General features: G+C 46.6%; 1 protein-coding gene across 1 annotated transcript in view; it reads left to right on the top strand.

Moving 5' to 3' along the window:
* Ptprj (protein tyrosine phosphatase receptor type J) overlaps positions 1 to 19,862 on the top strand; it is a 161,670-nt gene that overhangs the window by 116,601 nt on the left and 25,207 nt on the right. The window contains exons 3-10 of the mRNA XM_076569857.1: positions 3,412 to 3,738; positions 5,688 to 5,900; positions 6,953 to 7,150; positions 11,422 to 11,685; positions 12,864 to 13,121; positions 15,815 to 16,072; positions 16,814 to 17,086; positions 18,549 to 18,839. Of these exons, the coding sequence (XP_076425972.1) occupies positions 3,412 to 3,738; positions 5,688 to 5,900; positions 6,953 to 7,150; positions 11,422 to 11,685; positions 12,864 to 13,121; positions 15,815 to 16,072; positions 16,814 to 17,086; positions 18,549 to 18,839 (2,082 nt within the window). The remainder of the gene's footprint in view (positions 1 to 3,411; positions 3,739 to 5,687; positions 5,901 to 6,952; positions 7,151 to 11,421; positions 11,686 to 12,863; positions 13,122 to 15,814; positions 16,073 to 16,813; positions 17,087 to 18,548; positions 18,840 to 19,862) is intronic.

Genomic DNA, 19,862 nt, shown 5'->3' with positions numbered 1-19,862 from the left:
TATTTATTTATTTTTATATGACTGTCTATACCCATTTTCTGTTGTTCCTTCAGCATCAAAGCACAATTTTAAACATGCTGTATCTGTTTAGAGTTGTTTTTTTCTGTCTGGACCTGACTTTTTGCATGTCTGTAGCCTTCTCTGACCATGTGAAGCATGGCCCGGCGGCTAGCTCTGCTCCCTTCTGGCTGGTCAGAGTGGAGCCTCATGCCTGTGGCTGGGCCTGGAGCCCGTCTATCTGCCCTAGCTCCAGTAGGCACTTCTACCTAGTCTCCTGCTACCAAGTAATGTGTTGCCATTGCTCATAAACCCCATTCAAGTGCTCCGTAGCAGGGCTTCTTTTTAAAAGCCATGCCTCTCTTTGTGGCAAGCCCTGAACCTACTCAGAACAACCCCCTCCCTCAGCTTTCTCAGGCCCTGTGTGGATTTACATGCTGTGCAAGTAGGGCATCTAATGTAGCAAGCTTTCTTATTGGACTGTCTTTGGATTGCCAGCCCACAAATAATCACCTGGAGACTTATTATTAATTATGAAAGCTTAGCCTTAGCTTAGACCTTTTCCCAACTAGCTCTTATAACTTAATTAACGCATATATTTTAAAATCTGTATTCTGCCATTTTTTAAAAAATATTTATATTCTGGCTCAGTTACCCCTTCTTAGTTCTGCACATCTGACTTGATCCGAGTCTGTTGGCAAAATCTCCGATCTAGATTCCTCTTCCCCGCTCCTCCCTCCCTCCCTCCCTCCCTCCCTCCCTCCCTCCCTCCCTCTCTCTCTCTCTCTCTCTCTCTCTCTCTCTCTCTCTCTCAGTCCTGCCTATTCTATCCTGCCTAGCTATTGGCCATTCAGCTCTTTATTAAACCAATCAGAAGGTGCCGTAGGCAGAGACACATCTTTACAGTGTATACAAATATTTTGCAACATACAAATTTTTTTTTGTATCTGTTTGAATTTTATTGGGAGAGGCCCCACTCTCATGGCCTCATTTGAACTTAACCCCTTGACACATACTGTCTTGCAAGCACACACACATTTTGCAGGTACTGGTGCTTAATACTTTAATGTATGGATTTTGGGGATGACACAATTTAGCCCATAACGTATAGGGAGTGGGATTTAGGCTCAGCCCCCAGAGTTGATTTCTGGATTAAGGCTGTATACCTGATCCATCTGTCACCCTCTGTGACAGGCAGCAGGGTGAATAATTGAGAAGGTGTTTTTTACCACATGCAGAAGGTGTCTTAGTTAAGGTTTCTATTGCTGTGAAGAGACACATGACCATGACAACTCTTATAAAGTAAACATTTAATTGAGGTGGTGGCTTACAGTTTCAGAGGTTCAGTCCATTATCATCATGATGGGGAGCATGGCGGCATGTAGGCAGACATGGTGCTGGTTACATCTTGACCAGAACGCAGCAAGAAGTTGAGTGTGACACTGAGTGAAGCTTGAGAAAAAGACCTCAAAATCTGCCCCCACAGTGATGTACTTCTTCCAAGAAGACCACACCTCCTCCAACAAGGCCACACCTCCTAATAATGCCATTCCCTTTGGGGGCCATTTCTTTCAAACCACCACAGTAGGGTATGAGTTGTGTGACCCCAGCTTGACTACCCACAGTGCTGAAGTAAGGATGAAGGCCTGAGTTCCGATCATAGTGCTGCCAAAGAGAACTAAGAGACACATCCAGGTGTGTTCTTCAGTAGCTGCAAATACACGTTTTTCTCCACCGGAGATCGAGCACTGTCTGGGATAGTCTTATGCTAGGCTACAAAATGCACCTTACAAGTGTAAGAATTCTGAGAGCACTGCCAGTATCTCTTGCAATCAAGGAAAGCTAGAAATCCAGTCAATAGATTAAATTCCAGTTAAGAAGAACTCTGGAAACTTTACGGATATTTGGAAATTAGCAGTGTGCTCTCAGGGAACCAACAATGCAAAGGAAAAAAAAAAAGGAATTAAAACATTTGAGAAAAAAAATGGAAAGATCATATTTCAAAACATACGAGATACGGCAAAAAGCTGTTCTATGAGGGAGGTGTATATTAATAAATGACTTTTTCCTTCATAAAAGACCAGAAACCCAATTCAACAGCACATTGAAGACTGTTCATTGTGATCGAGTGAGATTCATCCCAGGGATTTAAGTGTGGTTCAGCATATGCAAACAGCATATGTGATACATTGGATTAATAGAATGGACAAAATCCACGGTATTATTTCAATAAACGGAGAGGAAACATTTAGCAAAATTTGAAAAAATTGTGGCCCTCCCCATGACTATTGAAATGTAGGAATCTCTTTTCCCACGTTGCTCAGATTGTCTATATGAATGAAAAAATTGAGCTCCTCGCATATCTTTTTGCTATTGAAAATGGTGGCTAGCTGGCCTGCGGATGAGGAGAGTCAGTGGGACGTGCACATTCTGTACCTGGTAGCGCATCTGGGCCATTGCTAACTGCCCACCAGGGGCGCTGCTGCTGATTGGCTTCCTCCTCTTTGCTCATCACCGTTATCATTGACTATAAATGGCAATACCCAGTGATATGTGAACTTCGTAGAGGAAACTCAGGCCTGAAGGGGCCTGACAAGATCCTTCCTCAAGTGTTTCTCTTCTCTCTATTTCTCTTCCCCTCCTTTCTATGAACTGGATAAATTTGCACCTGCCCTGAGGTGAGACACATGATCCCATTCATGCTGAGAAGATGTTACCCGTGGTCTCCCAGCACCTTAGGATTAAGGGCTTACCTTGTACATTGCTGTTCCTGGGCATTACTCCTCAGTCTGGAACTTAACCAGGGTGCATGCACTTGCTAGGGTCACTGTGACTAACCATGTGTCTTCCATTGGTTTGGGATCCTGCATACCTGGCATTGTCCCGAGGATGAAACTGATAGTCTGAGACTTGAGACGACTCTTGTATAAAATTATATGACGAGGGGCAAGTAGGATTGAGGTCTTAATGTAATGATCTCGTCTCTTTTGTCCTAATGGTTTAATAATAACCCTTCACAGTTGGAGTTGTGTATTGAGTTAAGATGGAGTAGTTTTAAGTGGCTCACCCCAAGTCACTCAGCCAGTTGGTAGAATAGATTTTCATAGGCAGTTTTCCAAGACTCATTTTGCATCTGAGATCTCTGTGTCAGCTTATGTCAAGATTTAACTCTATGTTAAACTCACAGCCAAGGTGGCCAGTTTCTGTTTGTTTTGTCTTCAGTTTTAAGAACACACACTCGTGCATGAGCACATGTGTTCTTGGATGTGTTTTGTTTCAGGAAAGTCAAAGAGGCAAATGAAGAGAAATAAAATTGAGTTCTGAAAAGTAGACATACAAGGTGGGCTTTACTCTTATATTTATTACATGTAATTAATCTCTCTCTCTCTCTCTCTTTCTTCTGTATTTAAATAGCAACAAGCTCTAGATATGACATTGAAGCTGTTTCCAGCCCAACCAGCGTGAGATTAACATGGAATCACGGTGATTCAGCTGCTGCAGATGCTTACAGAATACAGATTAATGGAACGAATGTGAATTTTACTACTAACGCAAACGAAACATCTTATAAAATCACAGGCTTAAGTCCAGCTACTTCCTATACATTCTTCATCACTAAAATAAACGAAACATCATATAACATCACAGGCTTAAGTCCAGCTACTTCCTATACATTCCTCATCACTCCATTGTCAGCCAGTCAGCCCTCGGAAAACCCCATGGATAAACATGTCACAACAAGTAAGGGACAAAGTAAACAGGGCTGGTGACTGTAGTAGCAGTAACATGGGGAGGTGAGGAGAGTGCCTTTACCCCTGTTGGAGTCCACAGGACAGGTCTCGGTGGGAGAGATCATGTCAGACACTGTGTATGAAAAACATTATTTTAGCCCCTAAAGCTGAAGGTGGTGTGGAGAAGTTAAGTTTCTTCTAAGATCCCTTAGTACCAGATACTAAGCAATTGAATCGGAACCTGGAGAGCCTGATTCTAGCTAACAGAGAACCATGATATCCATACAGTCACCAAAATCCACTAAATTGTCTAGTGTATTGGTGTTACATTCTTTAATAATAAAGATAGAGAGCAGGGGTTGTAGCTCTGTGGTGTGGTGCTTGCCTAGTATGTGTGAGACCCTGGTCCAACTCTCAGCACCAACAAAATATACACAGCGAATGCGTGTGCGCGTGCGCGTGCGCGCGCGCGCACACACACACACACGGGCTGGGGATATGGTTCAGTGTGTAAAGTGCTTGCTGTACAACTGTGAGGACCAGAGTTTGGATCGTCGGCACCCACATACCACGCGATGGGTGGGCATGGAGGCCTCCTTGTAACCCCCCCTTAACCACAAAACCCAAGCAACCTACGGTGACCTGGTTGAGAAGTCTTCGCCTCTTGAGATACCTGATGCGAGAAGTCAAACCAAAAAGCCGACCAGTCACCTCATGTCAGAGCTGGAGGCTGCCCCCGAATCATTTGGGCCAGTATCTACAGGCAGCCCTCTTCAGGCCTCAGGCAGGGTCCCTCTCTGGAACTGCACCACTTCTGCCTGTATGGGCTTCTCTGCACTCTCATCTCCTCGCTGAGCACACTGTATGCCCTTGAGCGAGTCACCTGCCCCTTCTGCTGTCCCTGGTCTTCTGACACACAGTGTAGGGAGGAGTGCTGGCTGGGGGGGGGGGGGGGCGGGCGGCGTGTTCCTAGTGCTAGTTCTCAGGAGGCAGCGGTGGGAAGATGTAGCTGGAGAGCTTCTCTCCCGTCCCGCCAAGCTCCCGCAGTCCCGCAGCCCACTTACAAAATAAACACACAAACGCTTTTATTATTTAAACTGCTTGGCCTGATGGCTCAGGCTTCTTGTTATCTAGTTCTTATATCTTAAATTAAACCATTTCTATTAATCTGTAAGTTGCCACGTGGCTTGTGGCTTACTGGTATCTTAACATCTTCTCATGGTGGCGGCTGGCAGCGTCTCTCTGTCTCAGCCTTCCACTTCCCAGACCTCTCCTCTCTCTTTGTCCCGCCTATACTTCCTGCCTGGCTACTGGCCAATCAGTGTTTTACTTATCAATCCATCATCCACAGCAGGAAGATAGTTGCAAGTTCGAGCCCAACTTGGGCTGCGTAGTGAAACCAACATATCAAGCAATAAAAAAAATTGCAAAAACTGAAGGGAGTATGTGTCTCTTAGGCTGAAATGGTCTATATTACCATTAGGCAAATAAGGTCATGGAAGGGCCTGGGCAAGTCTTTCAGAAAAAATTCCTTGGTGTTGGGGTGCAAGGATGTCTCCTGGGTTAGAACATCTGGCCATTATAAAATGATACCGTTTGCATTATTTTGAACGGAGACTTCTAGATTTAGAAACATTTTTTTTTAATGCTTTGTTTTCAGCGTCTAAAATAAATGCAGTTCAATGCCACCGTATGGAAGGGTGTTTTAAAGAATTTCAAATTCCTGTTGGGGTTAATCTTGAACAGGAACACAGAACATAAGCAGTTTTGGCTTTAAGGCTTATTCCTTCTCATCTTTTCAGATAGCGTTTGTCCCCTGCCCCTGAGATGTCGTGGGGATGTTTAGACTCTGATACAAATGAGATATTTTTAGTGGGTCACTTTGAAGTGGCAGTGACGGAAGGGAGGGTGGCTGCAGATTCCTCTCCCGCTCATACCCACTGTGTGTTTTTGAAACAGAACCTCGGCCAGTGTCTGATCTCCGAGTTGCCTTCCTGGGTGTGACGCAAGCTGTTCTCGTCTGGAGCGATGCCAAAGGCACTGCCTCCTACCGGATGCTTCTTGCAGGCTTCGAAAAGTCCTTCAATATTTCAGACCTGAGGCCGGGCACCCGTCATATCTGTCCTGTTTCAGAATCCAATGAGACGCAGAACGGCTTACAAGCTGTAGAAGGTGAGTTACAAAACCGTGCATCAGCTTCTGATTTTATCGTTGACTGGTTTTAAAACCCACTGTTCACGTATTTGTGTAGGGCTTTAGAGTCGCTGGAGGGCTTTCCTGCCACAGTGTAGTCTGACCTACATTTAGGAAGAAGGAGGAGGGCTGGTGTTTTACAGTGAGCACAGGGCTCAGCCTGTGGCAGGGCTCGAAACTTTTGGCTTTTGGAGTTCAGGAAAGCAGATAGGCCGTTCCACCTTTTACTCAGGTGAGCAGCCGACAGGTGTTAACCTAAGGATGGCCAGACCAGTCATCTCCGTGGAGAAGAGGGACCCTTAGCCGGCAAACCCGCAGATGTCTTCTGTCCTTCCTTTGGAGGAGTCATTTGTAGACTGTGTTGCATTTCCAGTGGGTTCCTCTGGTAACTGTGAAATGAGAGACAGAGACTTAATCCCCATCTTACACCAAGGAAACAGAGATGCCAATGGGGTATCAGGATCAGAAACCAGACGTTAAGTGCTAAGCATGAAAGGTAATTTATGGCCCATGACAGGTAGGGAGGCCTTCAGAAGCTGGGTCGCTCTCTTCCTCCTGCTTCCGTCTGTGTGCCAGGGGCTTCTCAGGGAGGCCCTTCCACGCAGTTCAAGGAGAAATGGTCAGGCGATGTTTTATCTCATCCCCTGCTGGTCCTGACACCCTCTCAGGTGTAGTCCTGGGCAAACCATCCTGAGTGGACTTTTGTTAGCAAAGGTAGAGTGATGGGATGGTCTGTGGGAAACCATGTTGGGATGGTAGATAAGCTCCCAAAGAAAGGCGCAAGGTCCAGCATACCAGAGCTCAAAGAGAACCACTAAGTAGCTGTGGTGTTTCTGGAGCACTCGTACAAAGTGAGATACCTGGTTCTTTCCGGGAACCGGATCTTTCTCGGGAGGAGGCAGAGAAGAGGTATTTATGGAGTACCAACTGTGGGCCCTGTTCGATGCGTCATCCCATGGGCTGGGGTGGTGAAAGGTGTGTGTGGGGATGTATTCTCTCCTTAATGTCTTCGCTTTCTGTGTTTGAAACAGCTAACAGCAGCACCGGGAGAAGCCCAGTGGTGTGCCAGCCGCTGGACTCTGTAGACCTCTCCTCTGTTCGGGACCCCTCTCTCACAGAGGTCGTGCTCACTGGGTTAGAGTCTGATATTGACTACACAGCCACCGTTTATTCTCAAGCAGCAGATGGCACCGAGGGACAGCCCGGGGACGAAGCAGTGTTTAAAACAAGTAGGTTGGAGTTTGTGGAATGGCTTCAGCTAGAGTCTCCCCCACCCCCATAACGTTTTATCTTTTGCCGTTCTCTCTCTCTGACTTATTTCCCTTAGCAGCTAGTTCTGTTATTAGCAGGATCTTCCTGAGAGAGATTTTGGATAGAGCCCATGCACTGGGTTTCTACTTACCTCTGTGGCCATGGTATATCTGTTGTGAAGCTCACTGAGAAGGGGTGTGGATGCAGGGTGCTCTCTCTCTCTCTCTCTCTCTCTCTCTCTCTCTCTCTCTCTCTCTCTCTCTCTCTCTCGTGTGTGTGTGTGTGTGTGTGTGTGTGTGTGTGTGTGTGTGTAGTTTTGCTTGTCCTGGAACTCACTTGGTAGCCCAGGCTGGCCTCAAACTCACAGAGATCCGCCTGGCTCTGCCTCCCAAGTGCTGGGATTAAAGGCGTGCGCCACCACCGCCCAGCCATATTGAACTTTCTATGGGGACACTTGCTGACATTCACATTGCCATCATTAGCTGTCATTCATAGGTACTCCCACTCTGTGAGTTCAGTATTTGGGAGCTTTTGCAATTGGTGCTTATGATGGAATAAGGAGATGTATGGTTCCTGGTCTTGAGGGTTTTCCCTATAGATGAGGCCTTGAGATACATGCATGGAAACATCTACACTTGGGCCCTTTGAGCCCAGGAGCAGACACTGACCGCAGCTTCGTAGCGCTCAGGGACTCGGTGTGCACTGGTTTGGGGTGTCTTAGCAGAAAATATTTTGAAAGACTATCCTAGGTCAACAGACCTGAGGGAGTGAGGGCCAAGGCTGAGGAGCAAGGTCAGAAGACAAACCAGCATCCACAAAGTGCTGGGCCACCCTAGATCTGGTGATGTGCCAGAATTCCAAGTCCCCGGATAGATGTGGTTTATCCACTTGACGTGTGGCTGTGCTGGGTGAGGGAGCTGGTGTCCCTTGTGGTGTCCCTGGGCTCTCATGTGGATGACCAGCAGTTCCTCCCAGCAAACATGTTGGCCACTACGTGGAAAGGGAGCGGGGCTGCTGCACAGGTGGTGCCTGGATCCTGTGCATTCTGCTGCCCTCCAAATGCTGCGGACCTGGGGAGATGAGAGGGCAGTTCTAACATCCAATCCTGACGAAGGGTCTCTTACAGGGAAGATGGTAGGCCTTGGATAAATGGAGATGGGATGGAAGGGGAGCAGGGGGAAGGACACTTGAGTTGAGGAAGGGTCTTGATCAGAAAGACAGACGACAGAGCTGGGATGTGAGGCAGAGGGCAGGGGAGTATTGGGAGAGAGGTGGTGGCAAAGCGGCTCACCCGAGGGGCTTTGACAGGTTTATGACTCTGTTTAAAAATCTCTTCTGTCCAAGTGTTTATAAAAGATAGCCCTGGACCACAAACCCCCATCCTCAGGTGACTGGGTAAGATAGTGCTCAGAAGAATGGTTGTGGGAACAGCAGCAGATGGCTTAGGGCAGCAAGAAGCCCTAGCCAGGAGCCCAGGGGTTGGGAAGTGAGGACTCGAACCTGGGATGAGGGGATGCAGGGGAAGGAGGGGACTTGGGGGACATCTCAGTGTTTAGTGTAACTCTTAGAGAGATGCTACATGAATGTCTTGAGAACTTTCTCCCTTTTAGTGAGTGGGGAGGAGACAAGAAGAAGCACACGTTGGAATACTTGCCAGCCATGGCTGGTGAGGCTGTGTGGCCTGTACAGGGTTAGAAAATGTGAAGACGTTGGTTAGAAGTCATGCCTGTAAGGAATGACAGCTTTTCCCAGCATCCGTGCTGGAGCAGGAGCAATTTGTGTCTTTCTTTTTTCCTCTTCTGGAAATGGTAACATTTTGCTGGGAAGGAGAGAGGTGGCGTGGAGCAGCTGCTTCCCTCAGGGTCCCCAGTGGGCTAGTGACAGAGGGGCACCGAGACTCAGCCTGAGGAAGGCTGGCTGAAGAGACTGGTGCCCCAGAGATGCTGTCATCAGTGGCAGGCGGTCCCACACATGAGGAGCTTGCATAAGAGGGTGGTCCCTATCCAGTCCTTGTGTCCCTCACTAGGCCTGCTGAACTGGGTCCATCCAGAGGAGGGGACATCTGCCTGATTTGCTGAGAGGAATCATGTCCTCAGGGTTCTGAATGTCTGTTTTTTAAAGTACTGTGGGAAAAACGAAAGTTACTGTGATTGTCATGTAGACTGTTGGTTTGGATGCATACATATCCTGGGTTATGGTAAACTGTCCTGTAGCTACAGTTTTCCTGCCTTGCCCACAGTCAGGACAAATCTCTGTCACCTGCCAGTCCCACAGCCGCTCAGACCCAGCCAAGTAAACACAGAGACTTATATTGCTTACAAACTGTATGGCCGTGGCAGGCTTCTTGCTAACTGTTCTTATAGCTTAAATTAATTTATTTCCATAAATCTATACCTTGCCATGTGGCTCGTGGCTTACCGGTGTCTTCACATGCTGCTTGTCATGGTGGCGGCTGGCAGTGACTCCTGCCTTCCTGTTCTTTCTTTTCTCCTCTCTGTTAGTCCCGCCTATACTTCCTGCCTAGCCACTGGCCAATCAGTGTTTTATATATTGACCAATCAGAGCAATTTGACATACAGACCATCCCACAGCACCATCCCACGATTTGATAAATGTGGAAGCTATGTGGTCTTTATATAGTGTTTGAGTTTTATACTTATGTGTTGGTTAGTTCTGGTTGATGTGACAAATTACCACAGACTGGACAGCTTATATGACAAACCTTTACTTTTCACAGTTCTGGGGGATAGAAGTGTGAAGTCAACTGCTAGGGATAGTTGGTCTCTGGTTGTGGGCCTCCTTTTGTGTTGTAGAGCCTGTGTTCCAGTATCACAGTACAGATGAGCTGCTTTTGGGCCTCTTAATAAAGACACTGATTCTATTCATGATCTTCTAACCACCCTCATGATTAATCACTTTCTAAAAGCCCACATTTGAATGCCATCAGCCCAGCAGTTAGGATTTCAACAGGAGAAATTGAGGGTGGGGGTTATAGATCTATAGATCTATATCTATATATCTCCAACACACACACACACAAACACACCATCTGGTATTGTTCAAGTGACCTGTCATGTGAGTCAGGGTTAAGGAAACTGTCGAGTATATTTAGGACCCAAACAAGTGGCTGGTGGAAAGCTACCTCCAGAGCTGGAGTAAGGGAAGAGAGAGTTTTCAGAGGATGTGGGATGTAAGACCGATGACTCCCCTGTCAGCCAGCCCTCAGCATCCTGTCGATCTCATTCATTGGTGGAGAGTGCTCACAGGCCATATGGAAGGTCTCCAATGATGGCACATGTAGAATGTAGCCTTCTGGAACTCAGGACAGGCAGAAGAAAGACAGGATAGGCTAGGAGAGCAGATAACTGGATATAACAAGTCTTTTTCTGCCCTGCCAGCCAGCTCCCAAATAATTACGAAAGCTTGGCCTTAGCTCAGGCTTGTTTCTAACCAGCTCCTATAACTGAGCCCATTTCTATTAGTCTATGTGCTGCCACTTGGCTTGTGGCTTTCACCTCTCCTCCTGCATGTCCTGCCTCCTCTCTGTCTCTGGCGTCTCTCCCCTGCCTAGCTTTATTTCTTCTTCTTGTCTCTCTGCCCGGAAGTCCCTCCTAACCTCTTCCTGCCCAGCTATTGGCTATTTAGCTCTTTATTAAACCAGTCAGAAGGTGCCTTGACAAAGACATCTTCACAGTGTACAGAAAGATTATTTCACAACAACTAGAGGACATCCAGTCCTCACGTTGTCTTCTTGTAAGGCTAGGGTGGATAACTGTCTCACAGATGAGAAAGCAGTTCCGTGGCTTTCCTAAGGTCGATCTGGCTGGTAAAGCCCAGCTGGCCTAAGAATCCAGTGTGTTCTTTGTCCAGATGTGATACCTTTAATTCATGATGAATAGTGTTTGTTCTTGGGTGGATCTGTACTTGAGGACTTTTCTGACTCACCTCTCCTACCCCCCGGGCAGCACATGAAAGTCAATACTATTGTTTGATCTGTAATCTGTAGTTTCAAGGTCTTCTCACAAACTGAAAACAGAGCCTCTGTGAGGTGCAGGTGGCCAGGCTGTGTCTTCACTGATGCTCGACTTTGGTGAGACCCACACATAGCTCTGGTCATGGTAAGCTGAGAGTGAGGGTGACCAGTCCCTAAATGTTTTCCCCAGGACTAATGACAGGTCCTGGGGATGCTTTCTCTTCTCATTCTGACTTGACCATCCTGATTATTTCTCCTTCTCTTGTGTCTTCAAAGATTCCAGCCAGGTTTTTGACATCAGAGCTGTGAACGTCAGTGCCACAAATATGACCCTGACCTGGAAGAGCAAGTATAATGGGTCATCTCTCCCCTACACCTACAAGATACACGTGGCTGGGGGGACTAATCCCACCAACCAAACTGTCAATAAGACTGAGGCCCTCATCCTTGGACTCAGCTCGAGCACCTTGTACAGCATCACAGTGCGTCCTTTCCTGAGACACACCGAGGGCACACCAGGCTTCCTCCAAGTGTATACTTGTAAGTTCACTCCTTAGTATCCGGTCTGGTTTGCTTTTCTGTTGTTGTGTGGTAAACTCTGTGACCAAAGAAACTGGGCGGAAGGAACAAGTTGACTTCAGGTTACCCTTCCAGGTAGCAACCTTTACAATCCATGACTTGGGCAAGTCAGGACGGAACTGAAGCAGAAGCCATGGAAGAACGTGGCTTGCTGGCCAGCTTTCTGGCTCATGCTCAGCTAGTTTTCTTGAACAACCCAGGCCCACCTTCCCAAATACAGCGTGCCTACAGTGGGCTGGGCCTGCCCACATCAGTCATCATTCAAGACCGTTCTCACAGCCATGGCCATAGGCCAATCCAGTCTGGGCAGTTGCACACTGAGGTTTCCTTTCCCAGGTGACTCTAGGTTGTGCCAAGTTAACATTAAAAACTAACCAGCACTCTCTAGTTCACCTTCCTGTGGTCTACTGTGTGCCGGGTCTCAGTCCAAGGCGAGGAAGCCCTGTGATGTCCTGAAGGAATGCCTAGCTCTGCCTGTGGCTCCACAGGGCCTCATTTGCCCTTCAGGGTGTGAGCCGTAATGACAATGACCTTTGAATGGCCCCGATCACGTGCTCAGGGATGGGCTCTTTTTGCACTGTGTCATGAATGCTTGCTTGGACATCCTTGTGGTATGGTGGGTGTTAGCCTTACTTTATGGAAGTGGAAGCCACATCTGAGGCAATGTGGGCAGGCACCTCAGCAGGGAAACGACAGAGGTGAGATGAGACCTTCGGGAGGAAGATGTTCAAGATAAAGCAGCCAGCCATGGCCAGCACTCATCCTCAGAGCCTGGGAATCCTTACCTCCTGTCACTGCCTGCGGGTGACTGGCATGGTATCTGCACTCTTGTGGCCAAGTGGTCTTTCTTTAGCCAGAAGCGCCAGTTTTTGAAGGGGCTTACACCACAGTTGGTGCTCCGGAGAAAAGCAAAAGGGAGAACAGGTCAGCGTCTTAGGAGGCTTGGCCTCCCTGCCCTCTGGAGACGGACTTTATCCTTTTGTTTTTGAGACAAGCTTTCACTTTGTAGTCCAGGCTGGTCTTGAACTCGAGATCCCCCTGTCTCAGGTTGCCAAGGGTTGGTGTTGTGGGGCAGTGCCACTACTGTACCGTGCCTGGAGATGGAGTTCTTCGTCTAACTCCCTCACTGTCTTTCACAGCCCCCGGTCCAGTTTCTGACTTCCAAGTGACACATGTCAGCATAAGGGAAATTGGTTTGACTTGGAGAAGCAATGACTCAGAATCCTTTAAGATTCTCACCATGCAGGAGAGAGGTGAGGTGATTCAAAATGCTACAACCCGAAATCAGAGCATCATCATTGAAAACTTAAATCCTGGGACCAGTTATCATTTTGAAATATTTCCAAGAGGACCAGATGGGACTCAAGGGCCCTCCAGAACAGTCCATGGTAGAACTGGTAAGTGTCTTGACCTTGAAGTTTCTTACAGGAAACCAGCTTAATTTATAGATGTCTTGTTTACAAATATATTTTTCTTTTTATGAAAAAGAATCTTAAAATGTTTCATGACTGTGGTGCATATCAACAATACAAGAATTAAGTCAAGCCAAAAATAAACAAACAAAATTACACGCAAAACCAAAAACAAGCAAACAAAATGACACACAAAACCATCAATTAGGTGCCACACTGTGTGTGGAGGTTAGAAGATAACTTTTGGGATTTGGGTGCTGGGAGTTGAACTCATGTTGTCAGGCTTGTGTGGTAAGTGCTTTTACTCACTGGGCCATCTTACCAGCTCCCCCTCCCCCCCGCCCCTTTTGAGATAGGGTCTCATGTGGCTCTCTGAGGTTGGCTTCGAACTACACCTCACAGATGCTGAGATTAAAGCCACATGCTACCATAGCCAGCTCCCTGATGCTATTTTAAGATGTATGCAAACATACATATTTACTGCCTTTGTTCATGTGTGGTTTTATAATCTACTTTCTCTTTACTTACCTGTGTATTGTGAATATTTTCCCATCATTGTTATTCATTTATCTATCTTTTTGTTTATTTATTCATTTTTTTGAAACAAGGTTTCACTGTGTAGCTCTCGCTGGCCTGGAACTTGTTGGCTTTGTGGACCAGGTTGGCTTTGAATTCACAGAGATCAGCCTGCTTCTGCTTAGACATGTGCCAACATGTCTGGCAATATTTATTTTATGGGATAATTTGAAATCAGCCTTGCATTTGTGTGCGGCCTAGGGGTAGGTTCCTTGGAATAGGTGGCAAGAGTAGGGTTGGAGTATGGTCCCAGATACTTTGAGTTCCTGTCCATTGCTGAATAGCCGTCACCGTTCCTCGGACATAGTGGAGCAGCATTAAAGGCTGCCTAGAGAGAGGGAAACAAGTATCTTCTGATCTAGTGTTCCACTTTTTGGTATCTCTCAGAAAGAATTAAAAGAACTTTGTACACCAGTGTTCATTCACAGAAACCCAAAGACAGAAGCCGCCCAGGATTCATTGGCACACAAGTAGACAAAATACGGCTTTGTTTCTGCACACTAGAATATTATTCTGCCTTAAGGAGTGGATCCTCATGTATGCTGCAGCAGAGATGGAGCTTGTAAATATTGGAAGTGAAATAAGTCACACAAAGGATGTTTTACAAAGTGAAATAAGTCACACACAGAAAGATAATTTTATTATTACTTTTAATGACAGGGTCTTACTGTGTAACCATAGTTGGCCTGGAATGTATTATATAGAACAGCTTGTTTTAAGCTTACAGAGATCCTCCTGCCTCTGCTTCTCGCATGCTGGGGTTAAAGGTGTGTGTCACCACACTCCTAAAAGACAAGTACTTATGCTTACATTTATACAAAGTGCCCAGAGTAGGTGGGTTCACAGAGACAGAGAAGAACTCGGGTAGAAGGAATGGGAAGGTAATGTGAAGTAGGTACAGATTTTACGTTGAAAAATGATGAAAACATTTTGAGTGTGATAATGGTAATGTTTATACAATACTAGGGATATGTTTAGCACTGCTAAAATGCACATTGACAGATGGCTAATGATAAATAGTATGCTGTGTTTATTTACCATGCAAAAGGGAAGGGAACATATGTAGCTCTTAACTGTTCTTATATGATTGAATTTCTCTCCTGTCTGTGCCCATGGCCATACCTTTTGTTTACATCATTGTCATAATTGTACAACTAATTTGATTTTATATTTGAACCTTTGGCTCTGTGTATATAATGATCCTCCCCATAGCTAGCATGGCCTTCCTGCTTTTAGAGAAAGGTTTCCTCATGTAATCATATTATGGTTTAATGAAGCTCTTCCTTCATTTTCCTCTTTAATGTGCCAGGGCGGCTCATGTGAATGCACGTTCTTTTGAGTGAATGATAAAAAGCAAGCAAACCAACACTTAACTTATTTATTTAGACAGGGCCATGCTGTGGAACTCAGGCTGGCCTTGAACTTAAAATCCTCCTGCCTGAGCTTCATAGATATTATTGGGATGGTAGGTGTACAATCACACTCAACTTCAAACACACTCTTTATTGAGATACAATGTAGGTATATAAACTGTACCTATTCTCAGCACATAGCTTGACAAAGTGCCACAGGTTAAATGCATCAGCATCCTAGGTTAGAGTAAGAAATGGAGTATAGGCCTGGAGAAATGTCTGGCAATTAAGAGCACTGAATGATCTCCCAGAGTACCTGGGTTTGATTCCTAGCACCCACATGCATGCTCACAGCCACCTGTAACTCCAGTTCAGGGGATCCAATGCCTGCTCTTCTGGTCTGGTCTTCATGGGTTTGGCCTTTGTGAACTCACTGGAGGCTCTTTTGTTTGTTTTGCTTTGCTTTTTTTTTTTTGCTTTCAATTTTTTTCTTTTATTTTACAATACTATTCAATTCTACATAACAGCCACAGATTCCCTTGTTCTCCCCCTTCCTGCCCCCCTCCCCTTCCCCCCAGCCCAGCTTTGCTTTTTAAGTAGAGTTTCACTCTAGCCCAGGCTGGCTCTAGTGCGCCATGTCTAACCTCATTGGAGAGTTGGCTAACAAAGAGTTGGTTCTTTTAACGGACGCTTTGAAATGAATCCTGGAATCCTCCTGATTAGATACTTTCCTTCCTTTTCTCTGACTAGACCGCAGTGCTGTGATTGACATCCGCGTGGTCAATGTCACCGCCAATGAAATGCAGCTGAAGTGGGAGAATACGGACAGTGCTCCTGGATATAAATACCGTGTAGTTCTAGAGCCTGAACGTGGCCCCAACAAGACCACCACTTCTCAGAAATGGATCACATTAAAGGGCCTCACCCCAGGCACCTTATATAATGTCACAATCTCTCCAGAACTGGGCCATGTCCAGGGTGACTCCAGCTCCATTGCCCAGTACACACGTGAGTCTTGGGGGCCGTGGGGCTGGGCCGAGGGAGTGCTGCTTCCTCCTCTCACATGGAGGAAGTACAGGAGCAAGGGCTGATTATGCTCCGGGTTTCACGTTGATGTGGGAGCTGCTGAACTCAAAAACATCTGCCTCAGCAAAGGCTCTGAGCTCTTGAGGACACCGTGGCTGGAGCCTTGTGAACACAGAAGTGTTCTCTGGAAGCAGAAAATAACATCATATGAGAATGGAGAATGTTGTAGTGCCTGCCACTTACTCCTCAGAAACATAGCCTTGAGAGTTGCTGTCCTGCCAGCCCTGAAGATCCCCTCAGATGGGGATCTCTTCCTGTGACAGTGAGAGAGACGCTTCCCTAGCATTCAGATGGAATAGATGGGGGAGGCGTTAGCTTACCATATGCTTTATACCTTCTTTATTAGTCAGATTCCAAAAGGAGCTTGGAAACTATAGCGCTTTCCCTCTCTCTCTCCCTTTTCCCCTCTCTCTGTGAAATACTATATTGGAAAATACATGATAAACTTAAATATTAGAAGAAGCCTGAGCATTTAAAATTCTTCTCAGATTTAATATGTATAATTTTATGACTGTCTTTTTGGGTAATCGTCTTCTGAAACAGTACATATTAATTATATTATTTCTTTCTTGAAGAAAGCCAGGCAGCTTTTGGATATAGTAAATATAATAGTCCTGCAATTCAAAGTGGTTCATTTTATTTGTTTGTTTGTTTTAAACCAAGGACCCAGCAGTGTGTCTGACATTGAAGTAAGCACCAGTACCACTGTGGCAGCCATCCGGTGGAAGAATTCGGACGCAGCCTCTCCTAAGTATTCCTACCACCTTACCGTGAAGGCTGAAGACGGCAGCAGTGTAACCAACATCACAGATGCTGGAATCACTTTTTTGAGGCTCCCTGGCTTAATCCCTGGCTCTTCTTACACAGTGGAGATCTCTGCACTAGTTGGGAATGATACATGGTCACTGGTGCCTGGCTGGAAGTCGTTCTGTATGGGTGAGTAGTCCCATGTTCCTGGGGGGTCCCTGTTCCTCTCTCTGTGATACTCACATTCAGGAAGCCTTGCCCAGCCTGTAGGCTCCTGTGCCTGCAGTGGGCAGCCATGGACATGGAGCACTGCAAGACAGCCGGCAGCTATCAGTAGCACGTCGATGCTGCTGCCATTGCTTCATTTAGCATGTGTTGATTGAACATTTGCTATGTTAGAAAGGTCCCTGGATTTCTAGAACTTTTATCCTGGTGAATGAAACAGATAAAAAATAAAAGTGAGCAGGTAGTTAGGTGATGATTCTGGCTAAGGAGAGGGAAGAGAAAAGAACTAAGGAAGGGGGAAATGGTGTTTTGTTTTTTTTTGTTGTTGTTTTTGGTTTTTCGAGACAGGGTTTCTCTGTGTAGCTTTGCGCCTTTCCTGGAACTCACTTGGTAGCCCAGGCTGGCCTCGAACTCACAGAGATCCACCTGGCTCTGCCTCCCGAGTGCTGGGATTAAAGGCGTGCGCCACCACCGCCCGGCTGTTTTTTTTTTTTTTTAAAGAGATTTATTTATTATGTATACAGCATGTATGACTGCAGGCCAGAAGAGGGCGCCATATCTCATTACAGATGGCTGTGAGCCACTATGTGGTTGTTGGGAATTGAACTCAGAACTGAACTGGAAGAGCAGTCAGTGCTCTTAACCTTGGAGCCATCTCTCCAGCCCCTAGTGTTCTTATCTAGGGTGTCAGGTGAGGATGCCCCGTGAAAAGGTTAAATGGTGACTGAGCAAAGATCCTAGGAGGGTAAAGGGCCAGCCACATGAATCTCACAGGGTTTTGACCCCTGCATTACGAGCAGAGAAGCAGCCAGTGCAGAGGCCTGAGGCTGGAGAGAACACAGTGCTGGAGGATTCAGTGGAGGCCAGGGTGGTGGGAGGGGATGTGCCCGAGCTAGACAGTGAGGGGACAGGAGTCATCAGAGCTCAGTGCTTGGGCTCTGATGAAGATCATGTGATGTGGTTAAAAATCTCTGTTGGCTTTAAGTGACCCTTGCTCAGTTAGACTGCATCCCACCTGGTCTACTTGCTTACTTTGTGATTTGAGCGGTGCCTGCTGGGACGCCTGTTGAAATTGAAGCCTAAAGCAAGAGAAAAACCCACATGAGCATGTATGTCTGGGATGGATGGAGCAGGAGCTGGGAACTGAACTTGGGTCCTCTAGAAGAGCAGCAAGCACTCTACCTGCTAAGCCGTTTCTCCGGCCCCTCTTCCAAGAATATTGCTTGGTGACTGACACTCACGTTCCATTTCATCCTTAGACAAGCAGCGCTGAACCCCAGGGCAATAAGGCAACTGACCCAAGGTCACATGGTCTGGTATCACTTAGTTCACTCAACCTGTGCATATCCAGGCTGTCTCCTGATGGTGCCGGGCCAGGTCCTCTGCTTCCTGTGAGCCTCACCTTGCCCTGTGCTTTGCTTTGCAGAACCTGCACCAGTGGCCTTCTTCCACTGTGAGCTTGTCCCCAAGGAGCCAATTCTGGTCCTGAAGTGGGACTGCCCCCCTGGCATGAATTCAGGCTTTGAGCTCGGGGTCCAGAGTGACAGTTGGCACAATGCGACACACCTGGAAAACTGCTCTTCAGACGGTGACACAGAACGCAGGACAGAAATCACATATTTGAAATTTTCTACCTCGTACAACATCAGCCTTGTCACCTTGTCGTGTGGAAAGATGGCACCCCCCGCCCAGAATACCTGCACCACTGGCATCACAGGTGGGCTCTGGGGCAGGGAGCTGGCTACCCCTGGAACAGCGGGGCCAGCAGCATGCAAGTGTAGCCCTAGAATCCTTTTAGGGTGTTTCCATTCCCTTTACTGATCTTTGTCAGCAGACCGCTTACCTCACCCTGCAGAAATCCAGCCTGAGACTGCCGAGTCAGAGAGATGTGTGCTTCCCATCCTGAGCAGTTCTGTGTTCTGTGGCCTTGCAGAATAGCCATGTTTCATTTCCTGTCTTTTCCTTCTCTTGCCTTTCCCCCTTATTGCAGTTAAGAAAGGCATTTTTAGTAGACACTGTTATATATACTAAGTCTGGACAGTAGGGTGAAACTCATGTCCTGCTGGACACTTGTCAGCACGTTTACGTCCCCTCCTTCCTTCTAAGCTGTTCTTGGAAGGATGACTCTGAGACCTGATTTGACCATTGATTTATGTGCATTTGTAAATATTCCACATGAGATGGATCGCTTCACAATAAGGACTCTCTTTTTCTCTCAGATGTAGCCAGCCCATACCACTGTGACCCCCATGCTTACAGAAGAAGACTTAAAAAGCAACAGCTTAGTCAGGACTTACTTCCCTGGGACCTATTGACAGGAGCCTGAGTTGCTTTAGGGGAAGAAAAGACCACATACTGTGCAGGGCTCTCCTCAGCCAACCCTTCATATCCATTCCTTCTCTCTCCCCCCTTCTTCCTGCGCCCCCTGCTTGGGAAGAATTGACTTTGTTTTGTCTGTCCATTGCTCCGCTGTCTTGCCAAACTTGTGTTTTAGTTCAACCAGTGCGGTGGTGGTGTTATATCTCCCCTTGTGTTTTTTGACTTTTAGATAAGTATTATTCAGGGCACAATAGTATTTCTTCCAATTTCTAAAGAATTAGTGGTTGTTTTAAAAGGACCTCTTACTCGAGGGACCTGACTTGGAAAGTGGTTGAAGTGTTTTATAGACAGAGAGAGGCTCAGAGTAGATAGGTGGATCCTGGTTTGAGTTCCATTTGACCCATTTACCAGTCATGTGATC

Source organism: Peromyscus maniculatus, chromosome 4 (assembly GCF_049852395.1).
Source record: "Peromyscus maniculatus bairdii isolate BWxNUB_F1_BW_parent chromosome 4, HU_Pman_BW_mat_3.1, whole genome shotgun sequence".
Taxonomy (NCBI): domain Eukaryota; kingdom Metazoa; phylum Chordata; class Mammalia; order Rodentia; family Cricetidae; genus Peromyscus; species Peromyscus maniculatus.
Note: the sequence above shows the minus strand (reverse complement) of the source record. Positions and strands in the feature narration are given on the sequence as shown.